This window comes from Triticum dicoccoides, chromosome 2B (genome assembly GCF_002162155.2).
Source record: "Triticum dicoccoides isolate Atlit2015 ecotype Zavitan chromosome 2B, WEW_v2.0, whole genome shotgun sequence".
NCBI classification, from domain to species: Eukaryota; Viridiplantae; Streptophyta; class Magnoliopsida; order Poales; family Poaceae; genus Triticum; species Triticum dicoccoides.
Window position 1 is genome coordinate 24,760,355 of NC_041383.1, and position 20,309 is coordinate 24,780,663.

General features: G+C 39.4%; 1 protein-coding gene across 2 annotated transcripts; it reads right to left on the bottom strand.

Annotated features, from left to right (window-relative positions):
* Positions 1–3,991: 3,991 nt before the first annotated feature.
* LOC119361891 (probable histone acetyltransferase HAC-like 3) lies at positions 3,992–12,125 on the bottom strand. 2 transcript variants are annotated; one of them, XM_037627056.1, is made up of 17 exons: positions 11,934–12,125; positions 11,030–11,188; positions 10,445–10,553; positions 9,958–10,135; positions 9,675–9,872; positions 8,827–9,584; positions 8,289–8,561; positions 7,929–8,204; positions 7,293–7,421; positions 6,975–7,175; positions 6,747–6,889; positions 6,372–6,660; positions 6,154–6,293; positions 5,740–5,818; positions 5,260–5,604; positions 4,601–4,818; positions 3,992–4,482 (listed from the first exon to the last, which is right to left on the bottom strand). In XM_037627056.1, the coding sequence occupies exons 2-17, from the start codon at positions 11,182–11,184 to the stop codon at positions 4,416–4,418; spliced, it is 3,558 nt and encodes a 1,185-aa protein (XP_037482953.1). In that variant the 5' UTR covers positions 11,185–11,188; positions 11,934–12,125; the 3' UTR covers positions 3,992–4,415. The 2 variants fall into 2 exon arrangements, with proteins under 2 accessions (XP_037482953.1, XP_037482952.1); XM_037627055.1 differs by having other exon boundaries at positions 11,030–11,196.
* Between the last annotated feature and the right edge of the window lie 8,184 nt (positions 12,126–20,309).

Below are 20,309 nucleotides of genomic sequence, written 5' to 3' on the forward strand. Positions count from 1 at the left end.
TGGGGGGAAGTTTCAAATTTGCACTGCTGAATATGGTGGTTCTCACCTCCTAAGTCACCATGTGAATTATGATATGTGTTACTCCCATATCCCTTTTTGACGGTGGTTTGAGTATAATTTGGACTGAAATGCCCCTAGTGACAAGTTTTTTATTAGAATATAATTACCACAGGCTAATTGATGATTCTCCTAATTCGGGGCATTGGTTTGAGTAAATTTGAGACTGAAATTTCCCTAGCTAATTACAATATTTGATTAGAGGGGTAATTACCATCAGCTAACTAATGATCCTTCTAATTCAAGACACTTATCTACTATATCTAAATAGAAGCCCCCACTATATGATTTCTCTTGAGATGCAGCCTATCTACATCAGCAAACAACATGCGGCCATCCACTATGGGATGTTTTTTGAAAATCAGTGAACACTTTTTTCAACATCGATAAACTTTATTCTGATCCGCAGACGCTTGGGCCGGCCCAACTAACGCCCGACCTGAGCGATGCCATCAAGTATTAGGGTGATAGAAACCGAAAATTCAGTTTTTACCATTCGTTCTTTTTAAAATTTTGGTTAGCAAACCTAAAAAGTGAAGATGTCCTCAACTTTTGCAACCAGGTGGGCATGCCCATGGTAGACATCCATGTCTGTCGTACGCAAGTTGCGTCACGTCCGGCAATTTATCGGCCTTTCTTAACCGAGAAAACTCTAGAAAATGTAAAAATTGTCGAAAACTAAAACAACTTGGCATGTGGCATGGTGCCTTGAATTGGTCATATAAAGGCATAAAAATATAGGTCATTTCAAGGATGTTGAGAAACAACATGCTCTTCGACAGAGCCTTCAGGCCTACCTGAACACCCTCCATTGAACATGGTCTAGTTTTGGACTTTCTCGAAATGACCCAAACTTTTGTCCGTATGTGGGCATGCCCATGGTATGCAGTCATACCAGGTTTGAATGATTTCCTGCATTGTATGCAAGTTGCGTCATGTCCGGCCATTATCGGACATTTTTCACCAAGAAAACTCCAGACAATGCAAGAATTCTCGAAAACACGAACAACTTGGCATGGTGAATTGAATTGGTCATGTAAGCTCATGCAAGAAAAAATTGGGGTCATTTGACGTTGCCAAAAAACACGCTCTCATACGGATCCTTCTAGCCTATCAGAACACCATATGTTGAACATGGTCTATTTTTGAAATGCATGAAGTGACTTCAACTTTTGCCAGTAGGCGGGCATGCACATGGTTGGCATCCACGTCAGGTTTGAAGGAAAAATATATTTAAAATCATAGTTTAAACAGGTACTTAAAATCGTTATTTAATTTTTCCCTCTTCCTGTGCGCGACAATGAGCCTACCCAGTCGGGTGGACTCCTGTGAAAAATGTATTTAATTTGTGAACTCCTAAAAAAATCGTAAAAAAAATCAACTCGATGAACAATTTTAATTACGCGAACGTTTTTGTCAAATTCTTGAACTCTCTTTCAAATCGATGAAATTTTATCCATTACACGAATTTTCTTCAAATTCATGAACTTTTGTGTCAAATCAATGAACTTTTTTTACAACCACAAACTTTCTTCAAATTCGCAAACTTTTTTCCTCCTTGCAGCCTTGTGCGTCGGGAAGCTAAGTTGGGGCACATGCCCGCCTTAATAGCCGCGGCCCAAGTATCTTGCTCCTTCACTTCACTTTGACCGCTTGTGATCGGCAGTTTTCGTTTGCTTGCTATATTATGTCATTTTTCTGTTTTGCTGCTGTTTTGTTAATTGAGAAACCAGTTGCCGGTTTTTAAAATTCGAAATTTTCATGGACTAAAGAAAAGTTCACAAGTTTATAAAAATTTTATCGAATTGAAAAAAAATATACGGATTTGACAAATTAGTTCGTGAAATTAAAAAAAGATCATGAATTCAAAATAAAGTTCACAAATTGATAAAAACACTAAGTATTTGAGAAAAGTTCTAAGAATTGAAAAACTTCACCGATTTGAAAAAAAAATGACGAATTTGATAAAATAAAGTTCGTGAATTTAAAAAAACTTCATCAAGTGACAACTAAGTTCACGAATTTGATTTTTTTTTGGGAAATTGTAAAAGTTCATTGATTTGGAAAAAAGTTTAGGCATTTGAAAATAATGTTTGTGAAATTTAAAATAAATCATCAATTTAAAAAATCACAAATTTAACACAAAAAGCAGCACAAATGTGAAAAAAAATGAAACTAAAAAACTTCATAAATATGAGAAAGTTCACGAGTTTGAAAAAAGTTCATCAATTTGACAAATAAGTTCGCTAATTTGAAGAAAGTTCGCGAAATTGAAAAATGTTCAAGAATCTGATGAACTTTTACATATATTTTAGAATAGTTCATCGATTTGAAAAAAAAGGTTCATGTATTTGACAAATCAATTCATGAATTTTAAACAAGTTAGCAAAATAAAAAAATCATTCATTTGAAAAAGAGTACATGGATCTGAAAAAAGTTCACGAATTTAAGGAAGCGAAAAAAAGGGAAAAGGAAGAAGAAATAAAGAAAAATAGAAAACGAATAGGCTTGGCACAACGTCGCCGGAGCTGCACTCGAGCGAATCCATGCGCTTCGGTATAGACAACATGCCTATACATGTTGCACGAATCTCATCGCTGCATCACGTGGCATCCGCGTACCCGGTAGAAACCCGGACCCCTAGAAAAACCACTATCGAACCAAAGTGTATCATATAGACTGAGAGGTGAGCACAAGATATGTTTGAAGCACAAGGTTGTGAAGTGTGAATATCTTGCTTTGCTTTGTCCTTTCCCCTTACTCTGTTTCATCTTGAAAACCCACTCGTTTCTGCACCAAGCTTCTTCTCTAGTCATCTGAGGGTGAGAAGGTCTCACCTTGCTGAAAAGAAGGAGGTCACTGAGGCTGTTATTGCCAGGAAAGAGTCCCTTCTTTTTAGTGATTAGCCAGGGGTGTGTACGCATAAGGCTCGAGACAAATGGTCAAACAGAAACTTATGAAACTGTGTTCTGAAAATTTCGCATGATTTTTTGAAACTGTTTGAGATTTGGCATAGATTTTCCACTTTACAAAGCTTCTATTTAGTCTATTAATTTCTTTTTTTTTTTGCTGTTAAACGCTAATTAACCACGGTTTCTTGTGCTAGGCGGCTAGGATCATATGATAAGGCCACAGCAGAAGAAATGACACTACCGAATCAATTTTTGTTTGTGTCATGAAACCAGATACTAGAATAGAACTCTGTTCCTGGGACTGAACTGGGCCCTCTATGACAAGGGCCGACTACTCATTTGTGTGCTGCTAAGGCCTTAATAGGATCTAAACAAGGAAGAGCACTTGCCATTCGTTGGTTATTAGAAGCATCCCAAAAGCGTCCGGGTCGAAATATGGCTTTCAAATTAAGTTCCGAACTAACATTTGATGCTTCATCTTATTTGTTAGTCCCTTCAACTGTTTGCGCATCCTATGCTGCAGCATTGTGTTTTTTGTGTTTGCATCGATTCATCGGTTTCATATTTTCTTCTCTTAATGTCAACATGTTGAGCCAAAGATTGAGTGAGTTTCAAGGGCGAGGTGGGTTTGTTAGTTTTTGTTTTTTTTGGTTTTGGCGGAAGCAGGGTCTTAGTTTAGGGGGTGATTCGAAAACCTGAATTACTACTTAATTAAAGGTTTTCAACTTTCTACTTTCTTTTGGTCCCTGTTAATACAATAACTGGTTTAGATTTCCAGTGTCTTGCATTTTACATCTTCCAAATTCTTGCAATCAATTAATCCCTGAAGCTCATTCAGTTATTTGTTACCTTGCTAATTTTCTTCTACAGAAAATATATTCTATGCAGATGTTATTACAATTGGAGTTTCTAAAATCTTCTTTGAAACCAGCTCAGAGTAAAAAAACAAATAACCTTGTCACAAGCGCCTGACGTCGTCTTCAGAATTTTACAGCAGCAGGCAGAGTCTCAGGAGCATCAAAGATGGTAACAGGATAGTTAATATACACATTAACTGAACCTGGATTTTGCCACTGAGCAAAACTGTGGCCTTGCTCAATTCAATGGGGTCAAAAGGGGGGGAATAGAATAAATAAGAAACAAAAATCCTATATCCTGTCGATCCATCATCTACGGCCTGCAGGAAACATATACAGGTATTGTACCTACACCACTACATTTGTCAGGCTGTCTGTCTATGTAAGCCTCCACCTTCTTCCCACAAGTTTCAGGAAAACCGGCGAAACAAATAACTCTGCTGCTGCTGCTGCCGCCGCCACCAGGTCGCCGTTTTATTTATTTCGCAACTTGCAATCCGGTTAACACGCGACGGACAACAACAATTTATTGCATTTTCATCAACAAATCTTCTGCTCGAGAAAACCTAGGGGGTTAATTTCTGATCCGCTAGCATTCCACGGCACAGGGTCTAGCAGGAAGCATTTTGGCCTTGCCCATGAATACCTTTAGATCTCTGAAAACGGAATTACAGAAAATCATCAGAAACCACAAGAAAAGGGATAATATAACGAGTGATGAAACCATGCATTTGGAGACCACAGCTGTATGATGCAGATGAAGCATGAATTTACCTGCATCTGGGAACTGAGCAGTCCTCGTGATCACACTGTTTTGAGTGAGTGAGCAGAAGTCTCCACATGAAGACACAATTCCTGCAACCTCCTTGGTTGCGGATACCACATCGTACACCATGGTAGAACAACTTCTTCATTGTAACACACAGTTTGAAACTGCAATTATGCGGATCATGGAAGCATTTTGATGCATGCACCAAGCTCTCAAGGTAATCCTGCTTTGAAAACATGAAGCTCATTAGTATGGAACAGCAGGGGGGAATATCATTCTAACAAAAGACAATTAAAGAAATTTATTTTAGAACTACACAATCATCACACAAGAACACAAAATAAGGAAAATCCTCACGTTCACCGAACGGTACCAAAAAAAAGGATCATATTCCAAACAATACAACAAAAACTAATCACAGAAATTGTCCATAAATTAGGTAAGAGAACAAAACAAAAGAGAATTAGAATATCCAGTTACAAATTTAACATCCCTTTGGCATTGCGGTGGATTGTGATAATCCCGCTTGTCCAACAAGAATTTGAATATTTTACTGTTTGTTGAAATAAAAAAATTCCTAATTCTGTAACTACTTTTCCACAACACTGCAAAATAAGTCCAGCACAGAACTGTCCAACACAAAACCGAGACTTAAAACGGATACCTGCAGAGTGTAGTTTGGCAGTTGTTGCTGATTGTCTGTCTGTTTGAGTTTATGTATGTGCAAATTTTCGCCATCTTGTTTATAGCATGAATCACAAAATTTGCAGCCAGTGCAAACCAGGCACCGCCACGCAAAGCGTTGATCCATGGCCCGGTGACAGGCAGAGCAAGCTGAATCATGTAGATTATAAAGAATCATCATTGTTGAGTGCTTTGCCCGTCGAAGTGTATCAAACTGGTACTGATTGTCTTGACAATGCTTCAAGAAATCTGTTCTGCTGTCAAAATACTTGCTTTCCATTGTTGGATCTCCATCATCAGTCTCTGGAAGAGGTTCTTCCTCTATCTGTAGAACAATTAGTTACAGTGGTAAGTACAAATTTCGTCATACATTTACCTAATAATAGCAGCGTGCATATTTTGCTCGCTTTATTTGACTGATGGAATGAACTTAAAAGTATAGCAGAGTTTATAATAGTACTCTTTGAAAGGCATGCTTTTGTTTTGTTGCAGCTGGATGCCTGTCCTTTTGTGGGGCACTTAGCTCCTCTGCATGGCATCTACAAGGAAGAACAGGCAAAAACATCATCAGTAATGGGTGCTATATCAATGGAATGGGTAATTATCGAGGAACAAAAACCGGGAAGTTAAAAAACAGGGGTCATGTTAAGTCCATTTTGCAATTTGAATGACAGATGACCAATTCAAAAAGAAACTGGAGGCTAATAGTTACAAGGGCCTAGGTGCTAGATGATAATACGTGTGTGCAGTTGGATTTTTCATAAGAAAAGGCGTTCTCACTGCTGCTGCTTTACCAAGCTTTTTGTGGTCATAACTAGGACAGCGGATTACGTAATTATAAGATAAAATAATAGTGATCGAATGAAGTACTTACTGGTCACAAAGATGGAAGTTTTTGCAGCAAGTACACATCCAACTTTTACCAGATAAAATAGGTTGGTGGCAATGCTTGCAAAACTGCTGCAGACAAAGCATAATAAAGTCTTCTTTCATTGTTCTCATCTTTTCTCCAAGCTACCAACAATGAAAAATATGGTGTCAGTGCTGACGTTATACTGAAAGGGGGATTGAACAAGATTAAAGTAAACTAACTTTGTGCACTAACAAGATATCCTCAGGGTTGCCTTTCCTGTCATCACGTTTGGCAACCCGTAGGGCCCTTCCTGCTTGTATGTTGTTCTTCTGTGAGGTGTTGTCGTCTTTCTTCTCGACGAGGAGTTTCTCTGCTTCCCCAGGCCAGAAATCATTCTCACAATATGGCAAGCATGCTGCAGAAATAATGGCCTTGCATTCACTGGTAGGCTGAAGAAAAAAATCGTACAGCGTATTACGCTCCACAACTACACCCTCCTTAACAGCCTTCTTGATCAAGTTCTGGTACCTAAGAAGATTCATGAGAAAGCCCAATGAAGTACCATAAACAAATAATCAGGATTAAATCGTAATTATCGTGTTATAAATACTGACCAGCTCCGAAGCTTGTCAGACCTCGGCATTTTTTGTGCCGTGGGATGACAATACAAAACATAATCATCACGCTTTGTAGATGGGCAAGCCCATATGGAGCAGCTTACAAATCCTTGTTTCTTGCAGTAATCCAAATAGCCAATCTAAAGAAAAAACATATAGGAAGAATTTGAGCTCAACATGAAATTAAGAAAGTAAAGATTAATTGAGTATTTGCATTTCTCGTACCAAAATTTCATGGTAAACAAAGGTACGGAGAGCTTCCCCACTTGCAGATTTGATTTCAGGCCTGAAGTACTTGACAGAATCGATATATGCAAGATAAACGTGCCTTTGATTTGGTGAGGGGCTAGCAGTACCATACTCTTGTACATACATGGCAAATAGACAAACATCCACGCCTTCATTCTTTTGAAACAAGAGAATGGCCTGTACACAACAAAAGGCACCAAAAGTTAGCCCTCATTATGTACTATAAATAGCTGAAATTATTGTTAACTTGGATAATGACGAAAGAATTTGTCAAATAAGGTATCACCCAGTCACCTTCGATTTGTATGGAAATTCACCAGGGTAGTTTCCTTGTTTAAAAAAATCCCGAAAACGTGGTAGGACTTGAAGTACTCTTGCAGCAGAAGAAACCACTCTAACAGTAAGACCTTCAACTTCAGGTACCTAAAATATTGGAGTGCAAAAATATAATTGCAATAAGTTTACACCATAGTTAACATCAGACTGCAAAACAATTCCTAGAGACAGGCAAATAATATTAAGATCAACACAGACTGACTGAGTAAACATCAGCAATCAGAACTCATTTCATTATTATATGACATGAATCAAATTATCTCTACTTGAATCCATAAATTTAACAACACAACTTGGCATAGTTTAGAAAAGAAGATCTTGAAATGCAACAAATATTACCCAATTATATATACAGATAATGAATTACTGAGTCGGCAGAGGAAGATTGCAAATTTACAATGAAAGAGCTAATGTGTAAGTTCGAACGACATGGATCAAGAAGAGCAAGTAGCTCCTGGAAAATAATAATAAAGTATTAAAACAGGAATGTGATAGGTCTATGGTTAGTTGTATGGTCAAGAATTGCTGATAATATGGGAGTTATTTAATATGTGGTAGAAGTCCACAGGATAATCACAAATATAGCACAAATACCTCTTCAACACTTTTTCCTGAAGCCCTTGCCCTCTGCAGCCGCTCGTGCTCAAGCCGCACTGAAAGTCTCTGCTCGATATGATCGCTCAGTTTAGTTCTTGGTAACTCTAATGCTCCTAGAACAGCAGATGACTCGAGCAAATTTATATCTCCACTATCCTTCTCCTTCAATAAACATTTCGCACATGTATACTCCACCCCCTCCTCCATAACCTTAGGGTTAAAAAGGGCACATATTTGATGCTGCCACGCTTTGCACTTATCACACGCAACCCACTGAAATGGCACAAGTTGAACAAAAGATGAGGAATTTGTATTATGATTAAGAATAAGTAGAGAGATATAAGAAAAGCACATTACCCATTCAGACTCGGCATCTGTTTCTGCATAATTGGATCTCCTTTGATATTTAGCTTTTGCATTACTAACATGGTGGTGACATTTGGCACATATTGAATTCTTATCACTTCCATTTTCCACAGGAACATAATAGGATCCCGTCGAATTTATTACTTTAAAACACAGAGCACAGAATCGTGGAGGAGGTTCAAAAAGAAGCCGCTCCATCCCACATAAGTTGCATGTATTTTGGTCAGGCAAGCCCGACTGGTCCTCTTCTGTAATCGCCTTGTTCTGAAAGAAAGAAAAACAATTGAGACAACGAATATGACCTATAGCTCAAAATAACTAAATATTATGTACTATACAGGCAATCCAGTTAACATGATAAAACAAAAACTATTCTTGAGCCTCACTCTAGTGAAATTACATAACTACGTAATTTTGCATATTACTAAGTAGCATAATCTGTAGATATTCTAGCACAACTAAGGATCAAGTGATATACTGATATTACAGTAATAGAAAAGCGATGAGATCCAACAGGCTCTGAACTCACCGGAAAAATATGCTGGCCCAGACTTCTCATGTGATCTCTAAGCTCCTCAGCAGTTAAAGGATAAAGTATTGAGCCCCCTCTTTTCTTCCTTGTGGTTAGGCTGGCTACTAGTGATGTTTGATCCACTGAGCTAAGCTTAGAGTCCTTCATCTCGATGTCACCATTTTCATAACACAACCCTTCTTCAGCTTGCACAGCAGTCTCTTGCAACCTAAAATTCTCCATGGTATTGCTAGCATTGCTGTCCTGCAAGGAACAGCCAGATGGCGACTTCATAGATAATACTGTGGTTTCAGACTTTACTGTTCCAGAAGATGCATGAGGCCCATTGGCAGCAGGCTGTTGTTCCTTTGGAAACTCTGTTTCATCGGCATGGACAGGAAAGGGGTAATTAACCTTTAATCGTTTTGCCGGATGATGCTTGCCAGAAGATTCATCTGAAGCAGGTGAATTTGGCTTTGATACAGTGCTATTTGATGTCTGCTCAGCTCTCCCCACTACCTCTCTTACAGTGACACAATTACCAGAGTACAAGTCATGGCCTCCAGCTGTGATATTTGACTGATCTGATTGCTCTATTGGGTGACTCCAAGTATATAACATTTCCTTGCATTCTCTGTACTGTAGAGATGATGATACTTGGCCAGTGGAATATCTGTTGTTATTTGTAAAATTTGCGATTCTGTCACACATTCCAGACACACAACTGGAACTACCAGATGTCGATGGTTGTGGACTATCAACTTGATGAGCATCACCTGATACAATTTGATCATAATGTTTAAGATGCAAAATAGCTTAAGCTCAATTTCATACATAACTCAAGTCAAGGTAAGTAAATAACTGACCTGGGAAATGGTCTTCTGTATGGCCAGTAGGCGCTCCACCACTGAAATCTCCAGCAAGACAGGAACTGTATTTTGGTAGTGATGACATACATGGTGCAGCAGTGGTGTTCGCTAAGCTTTCAGGAGTCCGTTTAATGTTATCAGCTGAAGAATGAGCAAAGTCGGCAGCAACTTCATGATGATTAGTTGGTGCAAATCCTGCCAAAATAAACCTAAAGTTAAAATTCTGAAGTTCTATTGTGAGGTCAAGATTGAAAGTTCGAAACTGATCATCTTAACTCACCCTGAGGATAAAACACATGCTGTATACTTGAATCTGGTACTTCTATCCCAAGCTGTCCTGGGTATGACGTCGGTAAAGCTGCTGAAGAAGCCCAAGCATATATACTGTTGCCAAATGATCCACAACTGAGAAGAGCATTTACCCTAACTTCTAAAGTTTCAAAATCCATGTATTGGATCTGAGGGAAAAAAGTAGGTGTTAGCAACTCATTCAGAATTATAATAATATGATTTAAATGACCGAATTCCATGAGTACATCACATCAGCTAACAGTAACAGTACCATGAACGTTAAACATAACAAATTACAAGAATAGCTTAAACATTGACAAACAGTTCAAGTTCGGCAGGAGCATGATTAAAGATAGCATCTAAAGATGAAGTAACAAGAAAGCAGGATAACACCAAACAAAGCACCGAGTGAGGTCAGGGACAATTACAGCGAAACAGAGGAAAGAATTATATTTGCAACACGACACAACACAAACCTTTGATTCAGCATCCTTATAAAGCTGCTCATCAATACTTTTTGAAACTGCCACAAGATAACGTGTGTCCAAGTTGTAGAAGTCCCCCCTTCTTTGCAGGTAGTTTGCACTGGATAGATAAAGATATCAAGATGTAGTGTGAAAACAGGAAATTTCAATGATAAATTATATATAAAGACAGAACCACTTCTTTTTTTTTCACCTCTCTAACACCCCGAATTATCTACTATGCATGGGTTTCAATCAAACAACAAAGTACAGAGACGATATTGTCATACATAGTATGTCAACATATTTTGCATGGACGTCTATGGCTGAAGTCCACTAGTACAATATAAGACACAACTGACAATTCACGTTGCCCAAGTTTTATAAAGTTTCTCCAGTGACTGAAAATTGTATTTTATATGTAGAAAAAAGACCAAGGCATTGCAATCATTCTCAATAAGTACACAACAATGCATACTATAAGAATATGAACAATGACAGATTCATCAACATAGCTAGAAAAAAGGACCTACAATGTAACCATTGGTATTAGAATATGCATGCATTGCTGTGGATATTGGTGGTTTCAGCACTTACATTTTATGTTTGATCACGAGACGGACTGGAGAAGTATCTGAATCCATATTATCCAGCTGAAGAACTTGCGCTGCAGTCTGTGTGCGAGGTTTCTGGACAGTAAAGCCACTTGGTGCATACTGCTGCTGGATCCCTTGCAGGGTTTGTGTCATCATCCTTCTAGATCACTTAAAATCCACATATTTCAGTTAGTTTCAGACTTATCAGCAGCTACAAGCACCGCATATACAATAAAAATGGTCGGGGCAAATGGTAATAAACAAGAACGAAGCAAACAGTTAAAATATTAATACAAAGCAGCATTAGATAATTGCTACAGGCAAAAGGTCCATTTTGCCAAGTAAAAAAATCAAACACGCCAACCACCGAGCCCCGCGTGCATGACTAACAACAAGCATTTCAGCCTTGTACTAAAGTGAGTTTTATAACCGGTGGGCATAGAAAATTGTATGTAAGCAAGAAGATTGGCATGGCTGGATAGAAGTAAAAGTAAAACCAATGTGATTTTCATATCCAGAAACTACATTGTTCATCATTTTAGCAAGTAAATGTACCACCTTAAAGGATACATTCATATTTAAAGGATACATTCATATTTAATCAGCAATGGCACCCTCATTCAGCAATGTCATCCCCATTCCGATGTTCACTAGTATACAATCAGCAATGCCGTCCTCATTCAGTTAACACTCTGGTTACAGAATGGCCGGGCGAGCATGACAAGTAGGACTAACAATCACAGGACATGCCACAAGCACTCGGCCCAAACACGCGTATTTTTTTCCTAATTGAAACAAGATCGATTTTGGTCAGCAGCGCCAGCAGCTCATCAGAGCAGCGGTGCGCGGCACGCACGGGCCACGGGGAAGTGAGGGGCGCGGGGGAGGGGAGGCAGAGGGCTTACTGGGGAGGAAGAAGCCGCCGTCCGTCGCCCCCTTGGCCGGAGGAGGCCGCCGCGGCTGCGTCGACTGCCTCCGCGCGGAGTCGCCGCCTAGGGTTAGGGTTTGCTCTGGCTTTGGTCGGTCGCGGCTGCGGCGGATCGGACGGTGGAGGCTTGTGATGGCTGTGAACCGCGCGGATCGGGGTTCGGGTTGGGGTTGGGGTTGGGCCGGGATTCCCTCCGCGAGCCAGATATCGGCCGCCACCCTCACCCCGACTTCTTAGATCAGTCGGAAAAGGATTTTTTGTCTCAGAAAAAAAGTCGGAAAAGGGAAATTGGGTGGGCGTCACAACCGGAACTAATCAATCCTTGGGAGTTTGGTAGTAGTAGCACATAAATAACGCCATGTAAAGATTAAAATATGGCACGATCCAAATAATCAAATTAAAATAGTACCACAAAAGAAATTGTATGACATCCTCACAATCCAAACAACAAGCATACCGCAAAAAGTCGTACGAGTGTTAGAGTCGGCCCATGGGTGTTGCATTCGGGTCGTGGGGTTGCATAAGCCACAAGTGGCGCCACTGGCCTAATGACAGGAAAAATCTAGCTAAACTATGGGCGTCCGTGTTGGTTGCCCGGCCTTTGAAAGAAAACTTGCAACTGGAATTGGCTACCCTGGCATGAATCTCTTTAATAATGATTCCATGCTCCTTCCTTCTATATCTTTCACAACGTGTTGTACGTCTGTCTGATGAAACAATTATATTTTGGAGCCCAAGATCTGCTGCAAATGCAAAGGCTTCGCGGCAGCTAGGGAAGCAGCTCCCAACAAACATTTTGTGCCCTCTTGATCGCTCGCGAGGCAGGGGGAGGCCAGACCCCGATTGGCCCAAAGGTCTCGTTGTTGTTTTTTAAATGCCATGAAAAAAACATATTTCTTATGGAAACAAAGGAAATCATAAATTTATAAAAATGTCATTATTGTGAAAATATTAAAAATGCCTCTACTTTATAAAACTTTCAATTTTTTCTAATTTATAAATTTACAATTGTATGATTGAAAAATGTGCCGTGGGATCTATAAAAGGATAAATTTATGAAATTGTCATGGAGATGTTTCACGATGCAAAAATGCCATGTTTTTTGGATTTTCTTATTTTTGCCATAGACAAAAAAAAATGTTCGTGTGTAAAATTTTGCTTTATATGGTCCACTGTACAAAAAATTACTTATAAAAAATGTCATGTCAATGAAAATAAAATAAAAATTTTGTGTCAATAAAAAATGAAATTTTTGTCCTCATAATAATAAAACTGTCATGCTCTTGATAATAAAATTGTCATACAAATCTATACCTGCTAATAAAGGAAATAAGTGTGAATCAACCAGGGTTCAAGTCCTGGTGCTCGCATTTATTCCTGGATTTATTTCAGGATTTCTGGCAATGCGCATTCAGTGTAAGGAGACGTTTTCGTCGACGATGAGGTGTCTACTGTGACTTCATAAATTTCAAGATTATATGATGGCTCAGTCTTTCGGAGGTGCTCATAGGGGTAGGGTGTGCGTGTGTGCATTCATATGGGTGAGTGTATGTGTCGTGGAATAGTCACGGCAGATGTCCTCGTGAAAGTACTTAGTCGTGGAGCCATCGCAGTAGGTTAGCTTAAAGGGGTTAAACGGGACAAAGGACATAGGGGTTTATACTACAGTGAAGGTAAAGGCCTAATCCAGTCTGAGGTGGTATTGCTTATGTCTCGATTACCATGGAGCGAATACGCTTGACCTAACTTTCGATCTCTTGTTTCTTGCCCTGAATCGCCGTCGGGTCATCCCTTTATATACACATGTTGACGCCCAGCGGCTCAGGGAGTCCCGACCGGCTCATAGACAACGTGTCCGACTCGGTGACTATTTATATATGCCTTACAATACAAGTCTTACATATATGGCGGTTTACCCCTATGGGCCTTAACTCACCTTTGGAAGGCCCTTGCCTGTGAACCGTCATCTTCAATATCTGATACGTCTCCAATGTATCTATAATTTGTTATTGTTTCATGCTATTATATTACCTGTTTTGAATGTTTATGAGCTTTATTTTACACATTTATATCATTTTTGGGACTAACCTACTAACCGGAGGACCAACCCGTATTGCTGTTTTTTTGCTTATTTCAGTATTTCGAAGAAAAGGAATATCAAACGGAGTCCAAACGGAATGAAACCTTCGGGGGCGTGATTTTTGGAACGAACGTGATCCAGAGGACTTGGAGTGCAAGTCAAGAAGCAGCCGAGGCCTCCACGAGATAGGAGGGCGCGCCCCCCTTAGGGCGCGCCCCCCTGTCTCGTGGGCCCCACGAGCGTCCACCGACGTACTTCTTCCTCTTATATAAGCCTACGTACCCCGAAAACATCCAGGAGGCACCCAAAACACAATTTCCACCACTGTAACCTTCTGTATCCGCGAGATCCCATCTTGGAGCCGTCGCCGGCGTTCTGCCGGAGGGGGAATCCACCATGGAGGGCCTCTACATCAACATCCTTGCCCTCCCGATGAGTTGTGAGTAGTTTACCACAGACCTACGGGTCCATACTTATTAGCTAGATGGCTTCTTCTCTCTTTTTGGATCTCAATACAATGTTCTCCCCCTCTCTTGTGGAGATCTATTCGATGTAATCTCTTTTTGCGGTGTGTTTGTCGAGATCCCATGAATAGTGGGTTTATGATCAGATTTATCTTTGGATAATAATTGAATCTTCTCTGAATTCTTTTATATGATTGAGTTATCTTTGCAAGTCTCTTCGAATTATCGGTTTGGTTTGGCCTACTAGATTGATCTTTCTTGCCATGGGAGAAGTGCTTAGCTTTGGGTTCAATCTTGCGGTGTTCTTACCCAGTGACAGAAAGGGTTGCAAGACACGTATTGTATTGTTGCCATCGAGGATAAAAAGATGGGGTTTATATCATATTGCTTGAGTTTATCCTTCTACATCATGTCATCTTGCTTAATGCGTTACTCTGTTCTTATGAACTTAATACTCTAGATGCATGCTGGATAGCGGTCGATGTGGAGTAATAGTAGTAGATGCAGGCAGGAGTCGGTCTACTTGTTATGGACGTGATGCCTATATACATGATCATGCCTAGATAATCTCATAATTATTCGCTTTTCTATCAATTGCTCGACAGTAATTTGTTCACCCACCGTAATACTTATGCTATCTTGAGAGAAGCCTCTAGTGAAACCTATGGCCCCCGGGTCTATCTCTTATCATATTTGCTTCCAATCTACTTTTATTTGCATCTTTATTTTCTGCATCTATATTATAAAATACCAAAAATATATTTATCTTATCATACTATCTCTATCAGATCTCACTTTCGCAAGTGGCCGTGAAGGGATTGACAACCCCTTTGTCGAATTGGTTGCGAGTTCTTTATTTGTTTGTGTAGGTTCGTGGGACTTGTTGAGAAGCCTCCTACTAGATTGATACCTTGGTTCTCAAAAACTGAGGGAAATACTTACGCTACTATTGCTGCATCACCCTCTCCTCTTCGAGGAAAACCAACGCAGGCTCAAGACGTAGCAAGAAGGATTACTGGCGCCGTTGCCGGGGAGGTCTTTGCTCAATTCAAGACATACCAAGTATCCATCACAAACTCATCTCCCTCGCATTTATATTATTTGCCATTTGCCTCTCGTTTTCCTCTCCCCCAGTTCACCCTTGCTGTTTTATTTACCCTCTCTTTCCCAATCTTCTCCTCTCTTTTCCGCTTGCCATTTTTTGTTTGCTTGTGTGTTGGATTACTTGTTGCCATGGCGCAAGATAATACCAAATTGTGTGATTTCTCGAATACCAATAATAATGATTTCCTTAGTACTTCGATTGCTCCTCTTCATGATGTTGAGTCTTGTGAAATCAATGTTGCTTTGCTGAATCTTGTTATGAAAGATCAATTTGCCGGCCTTCCTAGTGAAGATGCCGCTACTCATCTAAACAACTTTGTTGATTTGTGTGATATGCAAAAGAAGAAAGATACGGATAACAATATTGTCAAATTAAAGTTATTTCCGTTTTCACTTAGAGATCGTGCTAAAGTTTGGTTTTCGTCTTTGCCTAAAAATAGTATTGATTCTTGGAACAAGTGCAAAGATGTTTTTATCTCTAAATATTTTCCTCCCGCTAAGATCATCACTCTTAGGAATGATATTATGAATTTTAAACAACTTGATCATGAGCATGTTACCCAATCTTGGGAAAGAATGAAATTGATGCTTCGCAATTGCCCTACTCATGGTTTGAATTTATGGATGATCATACAAAAAAATTATGCCGATTTGAACTTTGCTTCTAGAAATCTTTTAGATTCGGCCGCCGGAGGCACGTTTATGGAAATAACATTGGGTGATGCTACAAAACCTCTTGATAATATTATGGCTAATTATTCCCAATGGAACACCGAAAGATCTTCTAGTAAAAAACTGCATGCTATAGAAGAAATCAATGTTTTGAGTGGAAAGATGGATGAACTTATGAAATTGTTTGCTACTAAAAACACTCCTCTTGATCCCAATGATATGCCTTTGTCTTACTTGATTGAGAATAATAATGAATCTATGGATGTGAATTTTGTTGGTAGGAATAGTTTTGGAAACAATGCTTATAGAGGAAACTTTAATGCTAGACCGTTCCCTAGTAATTCCTCTAATAATTATGGAAATTCCTACAATAATTCTTATGGTAATAGTTTGCGTTAGTTACAGATTGCTACAGACTGTTCTGTTTTTGACAGATTCTGTTTTTCGTGTGTTGTTTGCTTATTTTGATGCATCTATGGCTAGTAAAATAGTTTATAAACCATAGAGAAGTTGGAATACAGTAGGTTTAACACCAAAATAAATAAAGAATGAGTTCATTACAGTACCTTATGTGGTGGTTTTGTTTTCTTTCACTAACGGAGCTTATAAGATTTCCTGTTGAGTTTTGTGTTGTGAAGTTTTCAAGTTTTGGGTAAAGCTTTTATGGACTATGGAATAAAGGGTGGCAAGAGCCTAAGCTTGGGGATGCCCAAGGCACCCCAAGATATTCAAGGATAGCCAAAAGCCTAAGCTTGGGGATGCCCTGGGAAGGCATCCCCTCTTTCGTCTTCGTTCATTGGTAATTTTACTTGGAGCTATATTTTTATTCGCCACATGATATGTGTTTTGCTTGGAGCGTCGTGTATTATATTAGTCTTTGCTTGTTAGTTTACCACAATAATCCTTGTTGTACCTACCTTTTTGGAGAATCCTATTCGATTAGAATTTGCTAGAATACTCTATGTGCTTCACTTATATCTTTTGAGCTTGATAGTTTTTGCTCTAGTGCTTCACTTATATCTTTTAGAGCACGGTGGTGTCTTAAGTTTGGAGAAATTGCTAGTCTCTCATGCTTCACTTATATTATTTTGAGTGTCTTTTAGAACAACATGGTATTTTCTATGGTTACATATTTGGTCCTAGAATGACGAGCATCCAAGTTGGGTATAATAAAAACTATCATAGAAAATGAATTGGATGCTAGGATCAATTTGATGCTTGATAATTGTTTTGAGATATAAAGGTAGTAATGTTAGGGTCATGATAGTGGATAATTATGAAATTGAGAAATACTTTTGTTGAAGTTGGCAAGTCCCGTAGCATGCACGTATGGTAAAAGTTGTGTGACAATTTTGTTGCATGAGGTGCTCTTTTGAGTGTCTTCCTTATGAGTGGCAGTCGGGGACGAGCGATGAATTTTTTTCCTACCAATCTATCCCTCTTGGGGCATGCGTAGTAGTACTTTGCTTCGAGGGTGAAGTAAATTTTTGCAATAAGTATATGAGTTCTTTATGACTAATGTGAGTCCATGGATATACGCACACTCATCCTTCCACTTAGTTAGCCTCTATTTTACCACACAATTTTCGCCGGTAGTATAAACCCATTATTTACCTTCCTCAAAACAACCACCATACCTACCTATTTTGGCATTTCCATAGCCATTTTGAGATATATTGCCATGCAACTTTCCACCCTTTCGTTTATTATGACACGTTTCATCATTGTCATATTGCTCTTTGCATGATCATGTAGTTGACATTGTATTTGTGGCAAGGCCACCTTCATAATTTTTCATACATGTCACTCTTGATTCATTGCATATCCCGGTACACCGCCGGAGGCATTCATATAGAGTCATATTTTGTTATAGCTTTGAGTTGTAATTCTTGAGTTGTAAATCCATAAAAGTGTGATGATCTTCATTATTAGAGCATTGTCCTAGTGAGGAAAGGATGATGAAGACTATCCATCACAAGTCGGGATGGGACTTCGGACTTTATAAAAATAAAAGAGGCCAAAGAAGCCCACAAAAAGAGAAAAAGAAAAAGAAGAGAAAGAAAAAAAGAGGAAAAGAAAAAAAAGAAAAAAAAAGAAAAAGAGAGAAAAAGAGAGAAGGGACAATTGCTACTATCTCTTTTTCCACACTTGTGCTTCAAAAATAGCACCATGATCTTCATAATAGAGAGTCTCATATGTTGTCACTTTCATATACTAGTGGGAATTTTTCATTATAGAACTTGGCTTGTATATTCCAATGATGGGCTTCCTCAAAATGCCCTAGGTCTTCGTGAGCAAGCAAGTTGGATGCACACCCACTTAGTTTCTTTTGTTGAGCTTTCATATATTTATAGCTCTAGTGCATCCGTTGCAAGGCAATCCCTACTCACTCACATTGATATCTATTGATGGGCATCTCCATAACCCGTTGATACGCCTAGTTGATGTGAGACTATCTTCTCCCACTTTTTGTCCTCACAACCACCATATTAGACCACCATAGTGCTATGTCCATGGCTTGCGCTCATGTATTGCGTAAGAGTTGAAAAGCTGAAGCGCATTAAAAAGTATGAACCAATTGCTCGGCTCGTCATCGGGGTTGTACATGATGGGAGTATTTTGTGTAATGGAAATGAAGCATGGCCTAACTATATGATTTTGTAGGGATAAGCTTTCTTTGGCTATGTTATTTTGATAGGACATGATTATTTGTTAGTATGCTTTGAAGCATTATTATTTTTATATTTTATAATCTTTTATCTTAAGTCATTTGGATCTGAACATTCATGCCACATTAAAGAAAATTACATTGAGAATTATGCTAGGTAGCATACCACATCAAAAAAAAATTCTTTTTTATCATTTACCCATTCGAGGACGAGCAGGAATTAAGCTTGGGGATGCTTGATACGTCTCCAACGTATCTATAATTTTTGATTGTTCCATGCTATTATATTACCTTTTTTGGATGTTTATGGGCTTTACTTTACACATTTATATCATTTTTGGGACTAACCTACTAACCGGAGGCCCAGCCCGCATTGCTGTTTTTTTGCCTATTTCAGTATTTCGAAGAAAAGGAATATCACACGGAGTCCAAACGGAATGAAACCTTCGGGGGCGTGATTTTTGGAACGAACGTGATCCAGAGGACTTGGAGTGCAAGTCAAGAAGCAGCCGAGGCCTCCACGAGATAGGAGGGCGCGCCCCCCTTAGGGCGCGCCCCCCTGTCTCGTGGGCCCCACGAGCGTCCACCGACGTACTTCTTCCTCTTATATAAGCCTACGTACCCCGAAAACATCCAGGAGGCACCCAAAACACAATTTCCACCACTGTAACCTTCTGTATCCGCAAGATCCCATCTTGGAGCCGTCGCCGGCGTTCTGCCGGAGGGGGAATCCACCATGGAGGGCCTCTACATCAACATCCTTGCCCTCCCGATGAGTTGTGAGTAGTTTACCACAGACCTACGGGTCCATAGTTATTAGCTAGATGGCTTCTTCTCTCTTTTTGGATCTCAATACAATGTTCTCCCCCTCTCTTGTGGAGATCTATTCGATGTAATCTCTTTTTGCGGTGTGTTTGTCGAGATCCGATGAATAGTGGGTTTATGATCAGATTTATCTTTGGATAATAATTGAATCTTCTCTGAATTCTTTTATATGATTGAGTTATCTTTGCAAGTCTCTTCGAATTATCGGTTTGGTTTGGCCTACTAGATTGATCTTTCTTGCCATGGGAGAAGTGCTTAGCTTTGGGTTCAATCTTGCGGTGTTCTTACCCAGTGACAGAAAGGGTTGCAAGACACGTATTGTATTTTTGCCATCGAGGATAAAAAGATGGGGTTTATATCATATTGCTTGAGTTTATCCTTCTACATCATGTCATCTTGCTTAATGCGTTACTCTGTTCTTATGAACTTAATACTCTAGATGCATGCTGGATAGCGGTCGATGTGGAGTAATAGTAGTAGATGCAGGCAGGAGTCGGTCTACTTGTTATGGACGTGATGCCTATATACATGATCATGCCT